Source organism: Struthio camelus, chromosome 14, assembly GCF_040807025.1.
Source record: "Struthio camelus isolate bStrCam1 chromosome 14, bStrCam1.hap1, whole genome shotgun sequence".
In the NCBI taxonomy this organism is placed as follows: Eukaryota; Metazoa; Chordata; class Aves; order Struthioniformes; family Struthionidae; genus Struthio; species Struthio camelus.
The window spans coordinates 12669010-12684868 of NC_090955.1; the positions used below are offsets into that span (position 1 = coordinate 12669010).

The following is a 15859-nucleotide window of genomic DNA, read 5'->3' on the forward strand; positions in this document are numbered from 1 at the left end:
GCAGTCCTAAGCTCAGCCAGGAGAAAGCGGATGAGCACAAACCCAGGCTAGTCCACCACCACCAAACTGCCCTCACACACCTCCTCCCAGTGAGGGGAAGGCGTCTGTCCCTAGGCACCGTATGTCTCACTGCCTGAGGTTCAGAAGGAGCAAAAAACTAACTGAAGTCAGAGACCACCCACTGGAGTTCCTCGTAAGTAGAAAAACAGCTCTAGGGTCAGGTCGTGAACAGCTCAATGCAGATATCCAGGGAGTTGGACATGGAGAGGAGCCAGGAGAGACAGCTCCAGCTTTCAACATAGCCCCGATGAACTTCCTCGCTTGGGAAAGTGCCCGCTGGGTCTCCCTAGTCCGCTCGGCAAGCCCTGAGCTCTTGCAAGGTGCTTTCCATCAACCTCCAGCCCGAAAGGCCTTCAAGCAGACAGCGGAGAAGCGAGGAGTCAGCTCAGCACCCTCCCGTGAGCGAGACGCTCAACACACCACGCATCTCCCCAGTCCCTGGCTTGCTTTCTGGGTGTCTTCTGGCTATTTTCTGACTATCTTCATGTTGGCTTGACAACTGGCAGCAGTAAACGCTTGCATTACAAGCTCAGGACAGCACATTTTGCAAGTTCTTTCGAAGGAAATACATTTCAGCCCAAATGAAATGCAGAGTGTTTGCTTTGGCACTTTCCTCCTCGTCATTCTTTGACAATCACCCTGCGCAGACCAAATCCTGAGTACTGTGCACCATCAGCATGATTTTCAGCATGACGCACACCCCTTATGCAATCACCAAGAATTTATGACTTTGTAAATTAATTAAAAAAAAAAACAACCCAGCCCACAATTCAAGAATAAACTGCTTTTTCCCTTAAGAAAAGCTGCTTAAATTTCATCAAGAGCTCAGTTCCTCTGGCATTAGCTGTTGCCTGCCAAACATTAACGAGAACAAGGTCTGCTGTTAGCAACCCTGCTTACAGTCTGGTTCCGTGTTTCTTCGCGCTTGGCCTGAAAACAATCCACTGATACTGCAGAAATGGGTAAAGTCTTTTTCAGAAGTGCCCATCCCAGCCTAACCCTATCCTCCGTGGCTCCAGCACTCCAGTATAACCCGCTGTTGATATTCTATCCCAGGTCTTGCACTATTTGGCTTTATTCCCTGAGTCCTGGCCGCCGCAGAAGTTATAAAGTGAGAATCTCTGCTTGTTTGCTTTTCTGCTTTAATCAAGATGTTTCTCGACTTTATGACTGTAGAGAAAAGTTAAGTGAAGGCAACCCCTGGATGCCCTAGGAAAAGTGAGAGGCCAGGCTAAAAAAAAAAAACCAAAAGCCATACATTTTGTTTCGGAAAGGATGCATTTTTCAAGCCCGTTTCATGACTTCTTTAAGCGACTCCGATCTCCGGTTTCGGTGGGGAGCGAGTTAAACCAGCCCTGCTGCTTTCGGAGCTTCCCACCGGCCGCGTGCCTTTGGAGACGGTCCCGCACGGCGCCTCCCACCCGCGCACGGCTACCTGCCCGCTTTTCCCCCCGCTGCCGTCATTAGAGAGAGCATTTCCTGGCGAATGCATCCTCCCCGCTGGAGCTGCTCTCGTTTGCGTTTTCGCTCGCCCTTAACGCCGTTTGTCATGTCAGTCGCTTCTCCCCGGCCTCTTCCGAGCCGCCGCGGAGCAGCTGCACGTCCCCAGGTGAGGGAAAAGCAACTTCTCGACACGAACGAAAGCCTCTTGAAAGGCCAGCGTAGCAGCGGGATTTCCGGTGGAGCTGATCCAAATCCGCATCCCGGCTGCTGCCAGCTGAACTGGGCCTTAATCAGATTTGTCAGCCAACAGCTAAAGAAAACGAGCTCTGGGTGACGTTTGTGCCACCCCTCCTTAGGAAAACCGGCGCAGCGCTGCAGGAGGGCAGAAGAGCAGCAGCGCGAACGCGGCTTCCAACGCCAAACACCGCCCTTCAGCGGCCTCAGCAGCTTCCTTTGGGCAAACTTCCTCCGAAAGGGGCCGCGCTCGCCCCGCTTCGGGGGGACCGAGCCTGCCACGTCGGACACGAAACCCGCCGGCCTCGGCTCCCAGCCCCGCGCCGCCGCGGCCTGTCCCCTCCGGCCCTGCGTTGGGCAAGAACAAAAATGAGTATCTGGCCAAGAGCTTCCTGTCTCCTCTGCCCGGGGAGACACCGCGCCGGCTCGGCGCGACGCCGGCAGGGCGCACAGCCAGCACCAGGAGGAAAAAACGCCGGGGGGAGCGAGCCGCAAGGAGGAGGAGAGGGGAAAGCCCTCGTGGCTCTGGCCTCCTGCAGGGCTCCCCACGCCGGTCGCCTCCCCGGCAGCATGGCCCACGCCCCCTCATCCCGCAGCGACCTCCCGTTTCTCCCCGCTTCCCTCCTCTCCCACTCCTCCAAAAATCAAAGCGCGCGCCCCAGGGAGCGCTGCCTCTGCTGAACGCCTTTCCTCGGGCGACGTTACGGTCCTGCCAGGGCTCAGGCGGCTCTAGGGCACGCCAGAAACGCACAGCTACCTTCAGGCAAGGCCGGACCCTGGGGGAACGGATTTTCACAGCTACCGAAGAATTGAGAAGGGAGGCATTTCTGCTCGACGGGGGATGCACAGCGCGCGGACAAATCCTGCCAGGCTCGAGAGAGTCCCGAGGTTCAGCGGAGCTGAGATGACGACCCTCGCCGTGCCACCACCGGCGCTCCTCGGGGAGACGCTGGGGAGAGAGGCCTTGTGTGCTGCGAGCCTCGGGGACATGGCTGGCCAGCTATAAGTCTGCTCTCTACTGTCCTCTAATGATGTACAAATTAGATACCTCTCCATGCAGCTTTTACGCTTTGACTGAGAATTATTTACACCATTTGAGGGTTGATCCCCATTTCCTGGCCTTTACTGCAATTTTGGTGTGGACAACTCCATAGATTCACTTCCAGTTGCAGAAAGGGAGGGCGGACTCAGTGATTTGCACGCTGAGTTTCTGGAAGAGCCCTGGGTCTCTGGTCCGCTTGCAAGCACCCTCCACCACGTACAGCAGGAGCTTTTTCTTTTCCTCCTCAAAGCCCTGGTCAGCACACAAGGAAGCCGTTTCAAATGAGGGGCTTGTGATACACGTACAGTTCATGCTCATACCGCAGGGTTTAATCAGCGATTATTAGGTCCAGGGGACATTTTGGCTGTTCATTCAGATGGCCTGATTATAATTAAACATACACATTTTTAAGATCCGGAATCACTGGGAAAACGTTGATTGCAACCCGAATCCAGCACTGAGCACGTACACCACGATCACCGGCAACGAGACCCACGGGCGCAATACAGCGCACACCCAGGAGAGCACAACAAAGCAAACCCGAGATCAGTCAAATGTCTTAATTTCTGCATGTAACAGAGTGGGAAACTTTCTCCTTGCGGAGGGCCAAAGAAACGTGTCTCTCAAAGCACGCTTGGCAGCCTACGCGCACGCGCACCTAAGCGCTCCAGCAGCAACTCCCCCAGAAAATCATGCGGCCGGGGCCAGCGGAGACGCTGCCGCGGGCCACCCTCGGGCCCGGCTGCTGCGGCGCGGACCCTGCTCTCCTCCCTGAACTCGCCTTGGGAGACAGCGCCGCCCCGCCACCGCCCACGTGGAGGCCAGGCGGAAGAGGGGAAAGCAGCAGAAAGTTTCATCGCTGAGATGAGCTTCGCCGAGCCTAAGCTAAATCCATTTAAGAAGTGTCACACGTTTCATGCCGCTGGCCGAGGTTAAATCATCCTGCTCGGTTTGAAGCAGAGCAGAAAGAGGGCTTGCACCACAGGAGCGAATCAGGAGAACCGCAGCGGAAAGAAAAAGTTCCCTTCGCTTTTGTCTTGCAAAGTCTCCATAATTGACTTAGTCTGGAGATCCTCAGTTTTGTTCCTATCTGCAATAGGGATCCCTTTCACTCATTTGCAAGCCAAGCTCTCTTTGCACAGCATCACTACAGATATTCAGAGCTCTGCATAGCTCTTATGGTCACGGAGCGCAGGCACCAGGTCAAGGATGGGATTTCCAACCCAGGCAAAATAAAGGTGCTCCCAGGCTTAACTTCAGGGGCGAGGTGGGCTAAGACCTGCCGAGGGAGCTGCAAGGATGCACCAAGAGCGGGAGATGCCTCCTCCCTGCTGAGGGCCAGGTTGGTCTTTCGGGGCACGTGAAATGCTCCTTTCACTCCCTGTGGAGCCGTAAAGCCTCAGCAAGGAGCAGCAGGACCGCGCCAAGAGCGCTCCAGCCTGCCTGGAGAGAGTTCAGAGGACAGCAATAACAATTTGTCTAAAAAATGTGATCTAGAAAACATGACCTAGGAGGAAAGTTTGAAAGAACAGGGGTTGTTTAGTCTAGCGAAGCGAAGGCTGAAGGGGATATAATAACAGCTTTCAAATACAGAAAAATGTTTGCAAAGAAGAGGGGAACACGTTATTCTCCACGTCCACTGAATCACCGTACGGAGAGCATCTTCCTACACAACCACCGCAAAGACCGCCTGGAGAGGCTCCGCCGCGGCAGGATTTTCAGACCAGGTCGGGCGAGCACCGGCCTGCACGCTGCGGACAGCCCAGGGGACGGAAACAGAAACGCTCAGAAGTCTGCTAAACGCGGTGCTGGAGGAGGCTGCTGAGCACGGACCACCTCAGCGCGTGCAAGCCGCCATCCCGGGCTGTAACTGTACTAGCCGTAGCGGCTGGCCTGCCGCGGCCCCTCGCTGCCCCGCCGAGCACTCTGCCGCTCGTCACACGCCACGCCAAGGCGACGGGTCCCAAGGGTTCGGGCCTGCCGTCCTCCGCGGCCACGAACGCTGGGCAACGCAACTTTCCTTTGGACACTTTAACGCCTGAAAGCTGCCGATACCGAAGTGACGCCCGGTCTTCTTGAATTACCCCTCTTCACCCGCAGCCACTGCAGCTGCCTCTTCATGAAGCGGTTCATCTGGGAGCGCAGTCAACCCTCCGATCAAGCACCAACCTGGGCAAACGGGAGCGGGAGGGAGACCCTGCCACGCGGCCGCTGTTTTTCTAATAAGGAAATCTGAGCATCCGTCTCAAAAGACTTACCCCGGGGGAGCCGGAGGCTTGCTGCGGCCCACGGCGCCCGCCGGCGCTATCGTACGAATCGCCGACCCTTTTCCCCCCACCCGCCATCCTTGCGAACCGCCTGGCGGGGCGCGGGAGCCCCTAACCGAGCAGGGAAGACACGTCGCCTCCCGCGCCGAGGCCGGTGCCTCGCTCCGGACGTGCAGCGGGATCCCTTCCCAAGTCCCACCCCACCCCTCGGTCCGTCTTTTAACGCGCTTCCAAGGAAAACAACCCGCAAACCAGCAGCGTGAAGCCCAAAGAGCTGGTACTCCTGAGACACGCCACCTCTAAAAGCCTGCCCCTGGATTTAACCCACACGGGCTTAAATCTCGCTGGCTTCAGCGTGCGCTTTGCTAAGCCAGGGCTGCACGCTGCATTAATTGGGAGTCACTAAAACACGCAGCAAACGACAGCAGAGGGGCTAAAGAGAGCACGTAGGCTGGGAGCGGGCCCGGGAACGAAGCAGCCAGCAGGAGCAGCGGATCCCAGCCCCCATTAAATGAAACTCCCCGCGAAGCTCGACTAACACGGGGCGCGGAGGCTTTGCCTCGGAGAGCGCCGGCTGGCTCCCTCTTAGCCCTGACGCGGGAACGCAGAAAAGCCAGGCTGTCGCTCCCAACTTACTACGTCGCGTGCAAGCAGAGCGAAGCTGACTTCCCCTTCTTGCTTTCACACGTAGGGCAGAGCGCGCGTCCACCCGCCCAAGGCAATCCTCGACCCCGCCGAGCTGGCGGCGGGCTGCAAAGCCCTGCGCCCAGCCAGGCGGCCCGCCGCCGCCGGAGCCATCCCAGCCCAGCGGTCCGGGACCTCTCGCTTCCAGCCCTGCCGAGACTTCGGAGCCGCCTCTCCCCCCCCCCAGCATGAGGCGGGCGCTTCCCCCCATGAACCGGGATTTAGTTGCAGCTCGGGCCCCGAGACTTTGAAGGGAAGTTAGCAGAAAGAGCCTTCGCCGCGACTTGTTTACAGCTCAGCCTCGCGTTTGCCTTCTGCCCGACCTCGGCAGCTGCAGAGCCAAAGCAGAACGGTTATACAACGGCGCATCGCTGACAGCAAACACGGCGGTCCTGACACCGCCCCGCGGCGCGCAGCCGCCTGCCACCCTTCCCGAGGACTTCGGGGCGCTTCTCATGCCCCGCCAGCCCTTCCGTCTGGCTCACCGAAAGCAAGTCGCTACCCCGGCGCTGCCCGGCAAGCGGTTAGACCTCGGCGCGTCCGCTGCAGTCCCGCTTTCCTTCTGCGTCGCGGCAGCCTCCCTTCACTGCAATATGCTCAGGCCAAGTTTCTCCACCGCCGGTGTGCTGCAAGCGGGGGTTTTGTTCCCGTTTGCAGACCCGGTGCTCCTGCGGTGCCCCCGTACCGCCCTCCGCCTTAGCGACGAGGAAGAATTTGGGCCCAGAAGTGGGATTTTTAGGAGCTGCTCCCAAACTCTCAATGCAAGCAGAGGCTGAGCCACTGAACACGCTTTTGGAAAACATGCCCACGTCCTTCATCTATACTAAGAAAACAAAGAGAAACAGTTTTTTGGGTTTTTTTTTTCAGCTTTCAGCCTCTCCTCGCACTGAGGAAGAAACGGGGAATGGAGACAGACTAAGCAGTTAGGTCTCTTTTTGCAAATCAGTCTTGCAAGGATCACGGATGACACACGTGCATTCACCATTTTCTCTCTCTCTTTTCTGGATATATCACAATTGTTTAGTCCTGGAAAAACAAGCTAGATGGGGCCTTTAGGCATCTTACGATACAGACGATAAGAAAAACTTGCGTCATACATGCGAAATTACATTCCACACTGTAACTGCACCAGTTTAACAGCTTTTTTTTCCTGGATTTCTACCTACAACAGATGAGAGGGGGACATGAAGCTCTGCTGTTATCCGTGACCATGCTCATTTTCTCAAGGAATACTTAAAGTCTGTTTCTCCTTTTGCATATGACAGTGTCACCATTCAATACGACCTTACCTCCAAAACACTCTTGCTCTCTGCAAGCAGCACACAAACAGACCGGTATGGGAGAATAAAATTTAGCCTGCAGGTACTTTCCTAAGCGGGCTATTAGACCAGCTGGCATTTTGTGGAAATGGCTGCTTGGCATCAGCAGAGATCAGCTTTTGATTTCTAATTCGGCTGCTAGGCACATACAACACTTGCATACCCTTTTTAGAGAACGATGCAAGCAACCCATAGGCCAGCACCACTCTGGGAATACCACAGACCTTGGGGTTGGGCTGCACTGGACTGAATATCCTCTGGGAAACGATTAACCTCTGGATCGCACTCCTTCCCATGAGAAAAGCTCCCTAGACAGACTCGTCCTGATTGCTTAACGAAGGGAGCTAGGGTGCAAACATTGCTACAGTATCCACGGCTTTGTACTGTCGCTAATGCCATTAAAAAAAAAAAAAATCAAAAGCAGCCAAAGGAAGTCAACTATAAAAGATAAGACACAGTAAAAATCAGCTCTCTCGGAAGAAGAGCTGGGAAACGTTCTCAGATCTCAGCTGAGCACCCCCAAGCAGCCTCGGGCGCTGGGATTATGAGGGACGCTGCTGCCGCGAGCCAGCGAGTCCTCAGCACACGAGGGCTCCTCCGTCCTGCAGCGCCCCTGAGCCTGTCCGTGCGCTCCGACCCCGGCCGGCTTGCCTGAGCGGTGCAGAAGGGATTGCCAAATAAAAACATGAAAGGAAACGAGAGATGAGATCCACGAGGAGCAACCTATCCCCCTTTGCCACTGGATGTGTTTAAATCCCATCAGCATTCGTGGGGATTACACAAGCACGACCAGAGGAGGACAGAGACGCTGCTGTCTCGTTTAAATCCGGAAACAAAGCAAAAGGAGGGTTACGACCTAAATTCTAGTCTCTAACGGGAGTCCCTGCTAATGCATTAATACACACAGTGTGACAACAGGGCACAGCTGAGCACGTCAGGGGTGAGCGCCCAGGAACACAGGCTTAATGCGGTGTCACACGTCTCAACTAACTCATCAGGAACTTGCTTTAAAGCGATTAGGTAGAGTCTGGTTAGTAAGACGCTCCCTAGGACTTCATTTCACTCTTGTGCGAGAGCAGCACTCCGAACTGCCACTGCTTGCACACGTCCGTCTGTCCAGCCCTGCAATCGTTTACTTCCCTATGGACCCCAGGGAGGAAAAGTCACCTTGCCGGTGAAGCCCAGCGCTGGGACTCAGGAGACTTGGGGTCACTTAGGTCCGACAACGTACTTAGGCACAGACATAAGGTAAGCTCGATAACGGATGCCTGGTTCAGATGTCATCACATGTGCTCAAAAGCATGAGGCCAACTCATCCAGATGCCTTGTGCCCGAGCATAGCCCTCGAGAAGACCACCAGCCACTGTGGTGGGAGGGAAGGTCTTAGGAGACCCAAGACGCCACCACTGTAGAGAGGACAAAATCACCATGCCTGGGCCAGCGGCCAACAAAACCTCCTTGTCCCCTGCAGCCACATCCCATGGCCAGCACCCGGCAAGTCACTGGGGCGCTGCCTTTCCCCAAAACGCTCTGGTCCCATGCCGGGCTCTTGCATCAGGCAGCGGGGCTCAGGCCCTGCTTAGAGGAGCGGAGGCGACAGCAGCTCATGCTGGAGGCATTTTGCGGCCGCTGACGTGGACCACATCAGGGAGTGCCTCGATTTTAGGGTGCTTCCCAGGCCAAGCTCCCAAAGACTCTCTCACGGGGAACGTGCTGCACCACAATGCCCCATGTGTGGCCTGAGGGTCTAAGCGCTACTGAATGTATTACAAACATTGCAGGGACAGCATCCGGTCATAGGAGGCAGCCTTCTGTCCAGAGGACAGGCACTATAGCTACACGCTCAGTTTGTTATCCCCTTTTACTAACATCTCCAGCTATTTATTAGTTAAGTTGTAATAGAAACATCACATCCTGCTGCCAGGAAGGAATATGTCAGCTTTTAACATGTGCGCTGCAGGTTGAGGACTGTTTGCCCTCCCTATATATAGCTCCCTATAAAAACAGAACGTTTTCAGCGATGCCATAAAAATATTAGTTGGATTCAGTGTTAATTATTTCACTTTAGAAGGTGGAGCAACCGCACAGAGTTAGTAACTCAAAGTGACTTGGTTTTTTGGCATGATCGAAACCCTGGAGTTTCTTCCAAAGTACACATTCGGGCTTGCTGGGTGGAAGTCACCAAATGAATTTCCCGGAGGACCCTGCGTGCTTACCTAGCATTATTTATGGGAGCTTAGCATGTGGCAAAGAGTGTTATGGAGCAAGCAGCGCTGCAGCCTGGTTTTCATTTGCAAAGTATTTACCATGGAGCTTGCTTTACAGGGGGCCCCGGCTGAGTGCCTCCGACAGCCGGGCTCAGCCATCCCGGGAGCAGGGAAACGCTGCAAAGCCAAGCGGCTGTGTGCTGCACCCCACGTCCCCACGCGCAGGACGGGGGAGACACCCCACCGCTGAATTCATACGGTAGCTAATGCTGCAGCTTAACAACTGCTTTGCACCTAGGTTCAAAAAAAAAATACTCGTGGGCAGGTCATCCAATCCCTCTGTCCTCAAAAGCTGCGTATTAAATGGGATAATAATTCTCCCTCTTTGTCCGCGATGCTCTCGTCTGGAGGAGCTGCCTGTTATTATCACAGTGCCTAGCCCCGGAGCTTGAGCGGAGCCGGCTTCCAAAGCAAGAAAAATCATTAGATCTCGGGCATTAATAAAAACGTTATCACCTCACTCTTCAGAGGTACTGCTTAAATTCATTACAAGCCTCATTGTGCTGAGTCACTTTTCCAAAAAGCAGGAAAGGACAGAGTTCTTAACTCTGACACCGTCTGCAAGGAAATTTATATTTTAACTCTGTATGGAAGTCGGGTGCCTTTCACAGATCTCCCTCCTAGCATTTTAAAAAGGGACTTCTAAAACGAAAGACAGAGTGTTTTCACCCTAACAAGACTAGCTAAGTTTCTGGTCTCTTGACCTGTCTCCTTGATATCTTGTTACACTTAAGCTCCGAAGTATGACACAATCACCTCTACGCTCCTGTACCGCTCACACCAGCTCCGCGTTGCTCAAGACTGTTTGTACTGAGGGGGTTTGCACAATACGGGTTTTAACAACATGAGCCGCTTTTGAAACTTGAGGCTTTGTTTCCGAGAACCGTGTTTCCGAGAACGATTCCCGACTCCCGACTCCCTCTCCACGTCACGTCTTCTCTTTTCCTGCGTATATCTAAGGCTGCTTGAGCAAAAGCCCCTTCCACCTCATTAGCTCCTCCTTACCCTTGACGGTTAAGGAAATCGTGGTTGAACACGGAGATGGTTTCAAACCTTGGCATGGGGCTGGGAGGCACTGGGATAAGGCAGCCAACCCGCCAGCTCAGGCCGGGCAAACGCGCAGACCCAGGACGCATTGGCGCTGAGCTCCCGAGGGGGCCGGAGTCGCTCGCGGGCTTCGGCTGGCGACACCACGGCTCCTCTCCGCGCGGTGCCAGCACCCTGCAACTAACGCCGCGGGCGGGCGAACACCCTCCAGGCTGCTCGTTACGGGATGAAAGCGAGAAAGACGGACTCAATTTTGCAGGGGGCAGGAGCAGGACATGCCTGAATCCAAACAATGCTTGGCTGAAGCGGGAAAACACTGGGGGAGCGGAGAAGAAAGAGAGCCAGTATCTCTGGCTAACACACCAGACTTGGGATTTTCTTTTCCAAGAAGTTTTCTGCCTAGGGTCTCTGGAGCAAAAGACATTAGCTGTGCCAGATTAGTGCAGTCATCCGATAACGTAAACTACCGAAGGCTCAAGAAAAAGGCACCATTCGCGCAGGGCTCTGAACCGAACCCAAAGCCTATCTGCAGACCAGCAACCAGTGGACACGTTTTTCATGCACACACATGCATTCCTACAACCACAAAATGAACATCAAACAGATCTGGAATAAGATGGCTACAAAATATTTCATTAGGAGGCACTCATGAGAAAAGGGCTCGGCCGGACAGGAAAAGCCTCTTGCCCTATTTTTTCCCTACAACAGGATGAGAAGAAGAGAAAAAGAGCTGTATATAAAAGGGAAGGAATTTGTCTTAACTAGAACCATGCTTGATGACTGCAAAACACGCAAAAGGGGTTAACTGGGCCTATTTCAAAGTATTTAAAAACATTTTTAGTCCTCAATAGCTGCTTGCAGCAGTTCTTTAGATGCTGAATGCTGGAATCTGTCTCTGCTTTAGCAGTTGGCCTTGGTTCTTCCCCCTCTTCACAAAAGGGAGGATTAAAGAGCTTGGAAACATTTGTTTTGAACTATGCGGAAAGGCCAACCATCTATAAAGCGCTGTATCGGGTAAACAAGCAAACACTGAGACAGCAGTGCCACGCACAACCACCAGGTCCTGGCACTGCCGCAGCACCAAGCGTTCAGCCTCCGCGGGGAGGCTGCGCTTGCAAAGGGCTTAACACAGCTCAAGGGAGGAGTCCTTTCTTTTTTTTTTTTTTTAAATCGGGAAATAAGTAGAGGTTTTCGTATTACTGAAAATGTTTATTTAAGACTCTGAGTGTGCCGGGAGCACCAGCGAATCAAGAGGCAAAATAACCCATCAACCTCACCCTTTTGTGTTTAAAGAGAAACCTGGGAGATCCCTGATGGATGGAGGAAATGTTCCGGTTATGTTTAGCTTTAATGGGAAGACACATGTATCAAAGGTATGTGGGCGTACGCCCATGGTGGCGCCGGCCCAGAGCACACACAGCCTCGTCAAACGCAATGGCTCAGATCACATGCAAACGCTTCTCCCTTTCCACCGCTGGCTCGCTGCATTTTCCTTTGGCACGGCTGCCCGCGAGCCCGCTCAGCAAACTCCTCCTCGCTCGCTAGGCTTTGCCGCAGGGCTTCAGACTGTTTTTGCGCACTTACAAAGGCAATTAGGCTGTCACACCCCAGGGGCATCCCAAACCTTTGATCATCACCTGAACGCACCCCGGTGCCTGCTTCCAGGCAGTCCACTCCCACCGAGGCAGAGAAAGTTTCCCTTCCCAGCCACCCGCGCTGCTCCGGGCTGACGCGACGTACCTGTTGCGTTCGAAAGCGCGAGGGACTCCATGGAGCCCCGCGGAGTTTGCTCCGTGGGTGTTAGGTCCTCTGTGAACTTAAGTGCGTTGATGGGATGCCGGGTCCGACACTGCTGTGTCGGCATCCCGCTTTCCTCTTCTTCTTCTTCGTACTTTGGGACTTTCACACTTCCTCTGGTCTCGGGGAAGCTCTGGTTGGACATATCGCTGTAGCTCTCCTGTGAGCGAAGTCTTCCTGAATAGTAGTCGTCTCTGCAATCCTGGATGAAGCTGCTGCTGTGCCCCTTCATTGCCAGCGAGGAACTTCTCTTTGGGTTGCTGAAATGTTTAGCCCATAAATCTGGCTGAGAGGCTGGCACCTGGCTGGGGTTATACGAAGTCCTTATATTGCATTGGCTGAGGAGTTGCAGAGGGCTTTGGGATTGACTTTGCTCCATTTTATTCCCGTAGTGATAGAGCTCCTCCCTGCTCCTCCACAGGTGCTCTCTGTTGAGGCTGGGTGTCTGACTGGAGAGGCTCAGCAAATCCATCTGCAGCGAGAGCGGATCCACGTCTGTGGAAAGGCGGTTCGAGGTCACCTGCAGCTGGCTGCACGGATTTAACATGCTGTCCTCGGCCTTCCCTTTGTTCTTGCCGATTTTGGCGCTGCGGCGGGATTCCTTCGCTCTCGCGTTCTGAAACGCCGAATCCGATGAGTCCGAGCCGTTGGGGTCGTCGCCGACGCTGCACGCCCGGGAGCAGAATATCTGCCCTTGCTTGGGGAGGAACGGCCGGCCCAGGAGGGACTTCTTGCACTGAGCGCAGCAGAAACAGGTCTCGGTGGCGTGCCAGTGTTGACCGTCATACGTCATCTGGCCTTGGTCAATACCTGGAGGGGGGAAACCACATAGAAAGCGTCAGAGTTAAGCCACCTATTGGAAGTTAAGCGCTCCCTTCCTGAAGCTTTATGTGCTCATCACTTAACACTGCACTCAACACGCGTGTTGAGCAGCTGTCCCCTATGAGCGATACATACCCGGGCTCGTTTTCGAAAGGACTTCAGTGGGGTTTCTGCAGCGTGTGAGACTAAGTCCACTCCTAATTCTTTGCAGGTTCCAGGCTTTTGCTGAGGACTTACTCAATGTTGGAAAAGGCAGCAGAATCGAGCCTCGAGCTATTTCATATTAAATGGGGATATTTCCCATCATAAAGCACAGGAATGCAAGAAGTTCTCCATAAAGTTCTTGAAGTCAAAGCAATAATATGCTGACTACTTTGAAAACAAAAAAATCTCCAACCAAACCATAAAGAGGAATTTGTGCTGCCTTTGTAATTGCTTAACAGAACAGGATCACATACCTTGTCTCTCACTGCTCCATTCCCCACTGAGTTTCTGTCCAAACTTCATTTTAACCACGGTGGCCCCTTCTCCAAAGGAGAGGGGAAGGAGTTCGCCCCAGGGACCTGGGTGAGTCCCCTCGTTACCCAGCTGGGTTTCGACCCCTCTCGGGCTGAAGGGAAGGACTTAATTCATCGCGGGCCTGACAAAGCGACTCTGTCCCCAGCAAGCAAAACCACAGGGCTAATCATTGTCGCAAGTCAGAGCGGCTGCAAGTGCAATAACACCAATTACCACTGTATTTACCTAGGAATTATCTCCAGCTCGTCACCGTACTCCACAGCTGGCTCTGAGCCTCTACATACCTCAAATCCCCATTACCCGAGTCACTGCTGCGCAAGGCGCAGGCTGTGCAGGGCCGGGCATGTGGGCGCAGCACGGGCTGGCACGCACGTCGCACAGTCCCCCGTAGGGACTGATGCCGCCAGAGGATTTAGAAACTACCGATATGTTAACGGTCCGCTTTGTTCCAAGCTAAATTTGCTTTAGCATAGTTGTTTTTCTTCTTCCCTTCCTAATGAGCAAACTGCTTTTATATACAGAGTGAATTGCTACACTTGCAGACAAAAGAGAGACGAGACGGTGGGTGGGATGCGATCAGCTCCCTACTCAATCACCTGAAGTCATCTCATGGAAAAAGGAGCACATTTTCCTCACCCAGTGACCCTAGAATACAATCCAATTCTTTAAAGTCTTAGGCGCATGCTTAGCTCTAATTTATATGGCTGTTAAGCACAACCTTCAGTGGCTACTACTAGCAATTTGCAGTGTAGCACCTTGCGCAAAATGGCTGTGGTCTCTCTTTGCTCGAAATGAGCAGATATCCATCAAAATAATACCTCCGTCCCGCAGACCTGACAGGCTCCGATGCAATTACAGCAGCGCAACCAGTCGTGCACCAGTTCAGCCTTGGCTAAGCTAAGCCCACGTGCTTGCACACAGCTCATTGCAAATACAGGGTAATCAGACTTAATTATTTCTTATCTTTTATAAAAATAAATCTTTTATCACGGCCCCAGCAGAGTCGCATTACTTCACATTTGCCATAAGCTAACGGCCCGTCGCCAGGGCTCAGGCGACCTGGGGCAACTCGGCTGTGCCCGGGAGACCGATGGAGGACAAAAAGGACAACAGATGGGGCAGACACAAGAGGGGCGAGCGCACGAGAAGCTGAACAGCTGCTTCTTCACTGCTCAGCAGCCGAGCTTTGGGGAAGGAGGTGCGATAGGTCAAAGCTAACATGTCCTCCAAGTGTTTCGTTGAAGCCTTGAGACTTCCCCCTTGCCATCTGGCCGCTGCACACGAGCAAAATCGTCTTCTTCTCTCCCTTCAGCACTCAAGTGCTGCGCAAACGTGGGAGCTTGCCTATAGGGACAGACCGAAGGGCTGTCTCTGCACCCGGGTCTGCAAATGCATTTAAATGCTCAGCAAAGTGGCAAACAGATTGCAGAGCACGGGAAGATTGCTTCAAAGCCCACCTTTACCACTGCAAGAGGAGCCTCATTTACAACGCGGTGTAAGGTACAGGCGCAGAGGGAGGAAAAACAGCTAGTCCCTAGTATAAAATATATTTTAAAGCATTGACTCTCCTTGTTCTGGAACCGTAGACGGACTTCTGATGCATTGTTTCTTTTTGTCTGAGAACATCTATCTGTGGGTTAATTAAAAAAAGGCAAAAAGAAACAATGATCCTAATGAACAAACATCTTTCCTGTCTAGGAACTCATTAAGCCATGCAATCCTTCAGCAAGCTTGCTGTTAAGAGCCTGAAATTAAAAGAGTTAGGCTGTGTAAAGGAAAATGAGCACACATTAAATTAGTGAACTGGCTTTCACTAGCTATAATAGTTCCTAAGGTTGCTCCCTGATGTTCCTCCCTGTTTCAACAAATCCCTCTCCTGCCACAAAAAAGGGATAGAAATCTGCCCTCACTTTTCACCCCTGGAAAAGCAGTGGTTTTTCAAAGGACAGCTCTAGCTTCCCAGAGAGGAGTGAGGCTCTGCAGGACAGGAGTCCTCCTCCTCACGCGCAGGAAGCAGAGCAGATATAGGGCTGGGGCAGGCCTGGAGATTTCCCACCGTGGGGTGGGGGCGGCCGTGCCTGGAGTCCCACCGGCTCCTGTGTTGCCGAGTTGTTGTCAGAGACCTAACGAAACGGCTCCCGCTGCCAGAAATGGGCTTTCTGCGGAGCTTTGCACTGCTCACACTGCTCCCCTCCGCTGCATTTCAATCAGAGCAGTGCAAAATCTGGAGTAAGTGCGCAACAAGCCCTGATGGGTATGTCTGCACCGTGATTTAGGTCTGTCCTTTAGGTCGCCCCGTGCTGCCCTCTCCCCGGCTCCGGTGCCCCTCCGGGGCGGCGCGAGGAGGCGGCAGCGCCG

At 53.6% G+C, this 15859-nt stretch overlaps 1 protein-coding gene across 7 annotated transcripts in view; it reads right to left on the reverse strand.

The window, feature by feature from the left end:
• The window catches only part of PRICKLE2 (prickle planar cell polarity protein 2), a 122408-nt gene that overhangs the window by 3379 nt on the left and 103170 nt on the right, over positions 1–15859 (reverse strand). For all 7 annotated transcript variants that reach the window (XM_068907276.1, XM_068907278.1, XM_068907280.1 and 4 more), the window contains one exon: positions 12104–12970. In XM_068907276.1, coding sequence (XP_068763377.1) covers positions 12104–12970 — 867 coding nt within the window. The remainder of the gene's footprint in view (positions 1–12103; positions 12971–15859) is intronic.